The following is a 7,528-nucleotide window of genomic DNA, read 5'->3' on the forward strand; positions in this document are numbered from 1 at the left end:
GTTAGACAATAATAGTAGCCGCTAAAATGTAATTACAGAACAGCTGCTGAAACAAACACTACATTAAGAATCTCACTGATTCTCTGAGCTGGTCTTTCCAAAACTCACACCAGACCTTGGTCAGGGACACAGACACAAGCGACTGTCAGAGTATCCCAGCTCTAATTAACACTGACAGATGGTCGGCTTGAGTAGAAAAAACAACTGGCCCAGAAACAGAGGAGATTTGGGGCCACTTTTCCACCACAGGTACAAAAACAGACATCAAATGGAAGTTTAAAATACTCTGTTGAACTTCAGTTCCAACAATTCAAAGGAGGTTTCTGTTAAAAGAGATCAGGAAAGGAGATAATCAAGCCTAAACTTCATGGGCTGAACTATGCAACACATGCCCTACTGTTTGTCAAAAACAATTTTATCAATTGACTGCTTTGGAGATCAGAAAATCTAAAAAAGAAATGTTGACATGACTAGTGCTAATCTGACATCTGCAAGTCCGTTGAGAATGCTTGAGAGAGGATAAATGCAGACTCCACAGTTTAAACTGCTGAGTAGAGGTTTTTAGTTTTGAAAAATGAACACGCTGGGCAGATTACAAAAATTGGGCTGCTCTTCTAACTGATGCTACATCAAAGCCTCAGCTCTTTGCAGGTATTAACGTAGTATTGTTCTTGATAAACTGTGTGTGTGTGTGTGTGTGTGTGTGTGTGTGTGTGTGTGTGTGTGTGTGTGTGTGTGTGTGTGTGTGTGCGTGTGTGTGTGTGTGTGTGTGTGCGTGCGTGTGTGTGTCATAAAGCCTGTCCTCTGTTGCTCAATCTGCTATTATTCTCGTTCGACACAATCCCTCAATATCTCAACACCACATGATCTTGAACTACTGTCAACCTGTTTGATGCTTCCCTATCTTCCTTCCTACATTCTCACCCTGATGCATCAAATAACAGCTTGATCAGAGTGCCTTAAGCTTCAAAATACAACTCTCTACGTACCCCTTTAGCGTCAGTTTTTACGTGTCGTTGATGACGCGTCAGTATTTGTTCCTTGCGTGCATAGTTTTTTCAAAATAAATGTACTTCTTTAAAGGAAACACATAACGTTAACTTTACTGACTAATGACTTACCTGACAACATTACTTTTAGTTTCTCACGGGACACTATAAGTAGTCTCCTGGTGAAATTCCTGGGTTTGTTTGACCCCTCCTGTCTGGCCTGCGTGGATTACCCCGAACTGTATATTCTGTGAGTTGTTCAGCCCATCATGCAAATATACATGCTAAACGTGTAATCACCTATAGGAGCACTGACCAAGTTGTGTTTTTTACGTTTTGGGAGTGATACAGAATGGGCTAATTTGGTGTCATTTTTTTAAACATCTTTAGCATCATTGAACACAATTTACAAATCCTCGCTCAGACATGAGATATAATAAATTATGACCTGAGAATCAGACTAAACTCCATTTCACACAGTCTTACGATTCAGTTTGTTTCCTGTTTTAATTTGAAATTCTCTGCCTAATGTGTCCTGTTGTTGTTTGACTTCCTGTCCTTGTGGTTTTCCCTCCTTTTTTTCTGTTATAACACGTGTTGTATTAGTCTGTTCAGCCTTGCTCTGTTCCCTTGTGTTTCTTCCAGATCCGGATTTGTGCCATTCTGGTTTGCCTGTTGGATTTTTCAATTACTTTTTCAGTTTGTTTATTAAAATAACTGTTTTTCATCCTTTCTGCTCCACTTGTCAGTCTGCATTTGGTTCCACATTTTTGGAATACCCTGTGGTTGTGTCACAGAGAACAACACAGATCTGTACCATCGTCAAATGGTCTGTAAGACGCTAAATGGTTTGTCAACTGACCAGAACAACCTGGGACAGACGTTCTGGTTTGAGTATTTATCACCCAGAAATATTGCAGTCTCTCTCTGCCATTGACATGTTTCCTCTTGTCGCTGAACATTTTCCAGCCCATCACATTGAATGTCACCCTACAGAGCAATAGATGAGGAAGATGTGAATGTGATTGCAATTACCGGAAAGTGAAAGTTTTATTTGATGTTTCGCTTGGGATGAGATCAAGATTTTATAAAATACTGTTTGTATTGTATAGATTTTTGAGGAAAGCAAATGGTTTTATGAAAAAATACATATATTACTATCTGTAACCTGCATTCAAACCATTTGGCCAACAACCCCAAAAAAGGTCTTATTCATGTATTCTTAACATAGAGTAATGAGGTAACTAAGTCGCCTTGGATAGTTTATTGCTATGACATGCAATAAATTACAAATGACTTTACTCAAGTACTTTTACCTGCATTGAACATTTATGTAACTACACCACATTATACACTGTTTACGTAAGACTGCTGTTTTAATCAGTGCTATTGTTGCATAGTAGCTCCAACACTGTTTCCAGTTTTCTTAATACGGCCGTGGGTCGAACACCGCGCTATCTTAGATTGTACATGGTTTATAATACTATTACTGATTGGAGTGAATAGTTTTTTGTTTCTTTGCACCACGATAATATTATTTCTCCCACCTAGTCAACTAAGAACATTTCCTGTTCTACCATGCCATAAGGTTTTTTTTGTTCTGCATTTTTTTCGTAAAATTTTTCCAAATGATTGTGCCAGATCAATGCTGCTTTTAGCACTGGTACACTCGAGACTGGCATAATCTAAAATCATCGGTGCTTAATACCAGAATTTGGTATATTATATCTGGGCACCTTTGAAAGGGATTCTGGTAAATGTAGAAATCTCTCTAACACACACACACACACATACACACACACACAATAGTGGCTAAAGTGCACTGGGATGCACACCATCCCAACAGCCGACTTCCTCTTCAATTTCCTTGGCACATTATAACCGTGGTAGTCTTTTTTACACAGAGGAAGTGACACAATTATATTGAATCACTCCCTTCAAACTGAGTTAAACCTGCTGTTTCATTAAAGCCTCATTCTCAGAGATGCACAGGCATATCCGGTGAGACGCAATTTATTGGGCAGAATTGGAAACCACAATGTAAACACTGTTAACAATAATCCTGCTCAGAGGATTCTTTGAACATATGCACAACTCTGTTTCTGCATGAAAATTACATAACAACATCCTCTTATACATAATGTCTGTTTTGTGAGATCAAAGCTTGTAAGCCGATCTATGTGCACACATTATCTCAATAGTTGTGCTCTGCATCAATCTCAGTTATATTTTACTTGTGACATACAGTTCATTACTAATGGTAAATATGGCTTGGCTGTTTACTCCTATACTGTTATTACGATATGATGATCACTGGTTGGAGTGGAGCAATTCAGCTTTTTATGTTAACTACTAAATGAGTGATTGTAAGCCACAGGAATGTGCAAACAGTCATCTATTGCATGTGAAATCCCATCAACTTGATTTATAGCTTAATAAAGCTCATGTTTACTGTTAAAGATGCCATTTCATCAATAGATCTAAAATAGATCATTTAGTGGCTATAACTTTCAGGGCAACTGCGAAACATAACATTGAAAAACGGGAGGCTGTGCAATGTTTTTTTTTTTTAATGTTTTTTGAAACAACCCATTCACAACACAGTAAGTTATTTGACTGAAGTCATTAATATTTTTTTAAAACTGGTGTGTAGTTGGCTTTTCTTTTAGGCATGCATCTATGCAAAGTGTTATCTAGTTGCGTACAGAGCTGGTCATTGACAGACAAGAGGCTGTGTGTCGCAAACTGAGCTAAATATCCCAATTGAGATGCATTTTCCGAATCCACTGTATCTGTCCAAAGAACTCCTGAAAACCAGAACAATGTCTGAATATCCCACGTCTCAAATTTGAAAATGCTATCTTTAGAATAGGATCTAATTCTGAATCTCCAATTAAACAAGCAGTTTACGTAACCCATGTCAAATGTGGAATATCGTCATATTCAGATATTAGTGTCCATGTAAAGGTAGTCAGTGTTACAATGGGAAAAGGGTCTCTGGCAGTGATGAACCTACAAAGAATTGTTGGTTTTTACAGAGCTTTATAGTCAGTGCCCACTCTTACCGCTCTGCTCCCCAAAAAGTCTCTGGAAGTCCACTGTACACTAACTGCTTAGCAGTAGAAATGTTTTAACTAAATTCAACATTCATTTTTAAAAACAATTCAGAAAACTCTTTGACTAACTACTTGGGGTGGTACAAATGTATTTTAAGATGTATCACAATTTTCTCTTGGACAATTATGACTCGAGGCAGAAAATCTCATCATCAAAAATGTCAAACTCAATTTTCAATGTTACGTTTGTGTGGAACAATTCTGTGACACCGGGCTGTCCGCTCCACTGGCTTAAAAGCTAACGTATGGAAGCATTTTGAGTTTTCTTTAGACCAACTCGGAAAGGTTGAAGCGAATGATGAAGTCGATTGAAACTTGTTTTGCCGAAAATTTGCTGCCGCTTCCTCTGCTCCTCATCTTCTGGGCGGCTCCAGTGTGTTTTAAAGAAGTAAACACAAATTTGTTACAAATATTGAATTAATGAAAGATAAAAGAAGTAAATTCCTAGTTCTTTTTACATGATGAATTATTACAAATTTAAAGTGTTTTAAAAATAGCAGATAAACAAAGTAATAAAAAAAAGTATCATGAATATAAAAATGTTGATGCATCCAGATTAGAAATAACTGTATAATCGCATCGTAGCCCTCTGAATCAGTATCAGGTGCCTAGAGATTCCCACCACAACTAACTACAATTATGTGAATTGTCAAATGAAAAAAATACATTTGTTGGCACTATTTCTGGTGAAGAGGATTTCACATTTAGACTTACTAATGTAAGCAGCTGATATCAACCAGTTCAAATGTGATTTCTTATGAAAAACTGAAATAATAAAGTCGAGTCACTTGTCCATCTCACTTAATCTATTGCATCTATATAGGCAAACACGCTGCACATTATCCGGCTAAACTTACTTCAATCCACAGATGAGGGAAAAAGGATGAATCCTGTTTTGAGGCCGAGCTAGCTAAAGAGTGTTTAAAACAGCTAATAATCCCAATCCACACCATCTACCCATTACTAGTCTCTGAGTTAGAGTAATCTGGATTAAAACATCTGGAACAGGCCCGTCATGTGTCCAGTGAGAGAGATAAACTGATGGAGCACAGCAAATTCTACCTACTGCCTCTTGAACTTAGACGCTCTCCCGTGGCTTATAGTACAGCCTAGCATCGCTTCTCTGACAGTGGTGATTTGCAAAATACATGGGTATCGAGAAGCCGGCGGTGACCAGGCAGCATGCAACCAAAGTGAGCCTTTATTGCAGTTGGTGGTCCATGGGTTGCTGGTGCAGCTGGCTGTTTGCGAGGCATTACATAGCATGCGAGCCACTGACCTAATTCTACAAATCTGCTGGCCTAAATCATAGAGACTCTTCAAATAAATGAGAGCTGTCCTGGGAGCGGCAGGGTTTAGCCACAGTACAGAGGTGTAGATGACACACAGGGATAGTAATTCATTGAATGCTGGGTGGGTCCTTCATCCTATCACTTATCCTATAGTTTTCGAGTCCCAAAATAATGTGCTGGTGTGAGAATAATCTTCTGAACCAAAATATCTCTCAGCTTTTTTTTGTGTGCACATTATCATAATTCTACTATCAAGGTTATTTTAGACGCTAACGCTAGAAAAGAATAGCCATGAAGTATAAGAGGAAAGACATTGCAATGGAAAGGAGCTTTACCATGACACTTATTTTACTCAGCTGCTTTAGGCCTTTGCAACATCTATCACTCGAGAAACACTTCTTTACAAGGTGGACCTCATTTGTCCAATCACTTAACTTTCAAAGCATTAGCTGCAGGTCAATTACCAGCTACAATTAGCCATCAAACCTGTGACACTTATGCTGTGCACGCTGCACTAGGTATACAGTAGGTAATGCAGGCAAGGCCTGAAAGTGCTCTTGACAAGATGAGATAAGAATACAACATTTGCACAGATCAAAGGTGCATTATGATTCAGGTAGACAGAAGGAGGATCATGTGTTCAGATTAAGGATGAACGTGTGAGCGAGGTCTCTATGGAAGAGCCGAAGCAGCTCATTAACAAGTTTTGGTGGGTAGAAAAATAAAACTGTGACTTAGTACAGGGAACAGTGTCTAATGTAAGGAAACATATATCAGCCAACAGTGCAAGGTATGCAAGTGTGGCTAGATTTAGCTTCATATGCTAGTAGAGTGAGCACATCTGTCTGACTGACCTTTCTCGCTGACGCTTTCCATGTCCACGTCCTCACAGCTGGTGTACTCGGGCGTGGAGCCGCCTTCCTCTTCTGAGCTGCTGATGGACATCTGCCTCTTGTTGACTCCGCGCTTGCTCTTGTATGACCGTGGAGGGGGCGGCCGCAAAGACTCCGACTGGTCCGAGCTCTGAGAGTCCTTCCTCAGCAGGCTATCCCCACCCTTGTCCCTTGGTGTCCTTGTTGTACCGGGCTCCAGGCGGCCTTTGTTCGGTCCCCAATCTGGAGGCACCGGTCCCCCAGGTTGGGGTCCTGATCTTAATCCACCTCCTGCAGGTTGAGCTCCCCCTCCAATCCCCACGGTCCTATCCATAGAGAAGGCTCGGTGGTTCTCCAAGAGGGCCTTGTGGTCTCCCTCCCCACCTCCACCCCTCCTGGCCAGACGGTTTTCAGGCAAACCCCCTCCTCCACCACCTCCTCCTTCAGGCCCCAGTCCGACCTCGTTGATTGCCAGATCACTGTGTCGTCGTTCGTGGCGGACCTTGGACACCTTAGCATGCATGCGCATCTCCTGCTCCTCCTTCTGTGGTTTCACTGGGTATCGTGCCAGGTTGGGATCACTACGGTAACGGTTTTGGAACTCCTCCTCGCGGCGCTGCCGCTCCCTCTGCTCCTCATCCTCTGGGCGTCTCCGGTGTGTTTCTGAACGACCCAAGTTTCCCTGCCCGTCCTCATAGTCCTGAGAATGGATCTTTTCTAGCCTCCTTCCATCTCCCAAACGTCTCTCTCTGTCACCAGGAACAACTCGCTCATCCAGGGATGACTGAGATGACAACTTCCCAGCAGGTCTTCGGCCACTACCGCGCCCCATACCGCCCTTACCATTTTGTTCATGGAGGGAAACTGGCCTTTTCCTGCATGAGAAAAGGATTCGTTATTTCTATATTTACAAGACCACAGTCGCCTTTAATAAAATCAGATTAAAACTTCTACTAGCCAACAACTCTTATCTAACTAACCCACTGGATGAAAACAAAGGAATTGAATCAAAGACCTCTTAAGACTAAAACCTTTGACCTAGCTTCTCCACTGGTTAAGCTAAAACAAACACAGATATATTATTTTTTTTACCCCAGGGATTAAAAAACAACAAGAGCTTTTGTCAGCAAGTAGTCAGGCTTTCTGGATTTTAAAAAAAATATGGTTTCCCATTCTCCAACTCCCATACTTTTTTATGAAAAAGTGTTTTCCCTTTAAATAAAACATCCTCTTGTAGCAGGTACTGCAGCATAAAGATG

General features: G+C 40.7%; 1 protein-coding gene across 18 annotated transcripts in view; it reads right to left on the reverse strand.

Annotated features, from left to right (window-relative positions):
- LOC137792816 (regulating synaptic membrane exocytosis protein 1-like) overlaps positions 1–7,528 on the reverse strand; it is a 64,797-nt gene that overhangs the window by 29,555 nt on the left and 27,714 nt on the right. For all 18 annotated transcript variants that reach the window (XM_068588552.1, XM_068588554.1, XM_068588566.1 and 15 more), the window contains one exon: positions 6,252–7,144. In XM_068588552.1, the coding sequence (XP_068444653.1) occupies positions 6,252–7,144 (893 nt within the window). The remainder of the gene's footprint in view (positions 1–6,251; positions 7,145–7,528) is intronic.

This window comes from Clinocottus analis, unplaced genomic scaffold (genome assembly GCF_023055335.1).
Source record: "Clinocottus analis isolate CAN_PGR_092001 unplaced genomic scaffold, fCliAna1.0.p SCAF_22, whole genome shotgun sequence".
In the NCBI taxonomy this organism is placed as follows: domain Eukaryota; kingdom Metazoa; phylum Chordata; class Actinopteri; order Perciformes; family Cottidae; genus Clinocottus; species Clinocottus analis.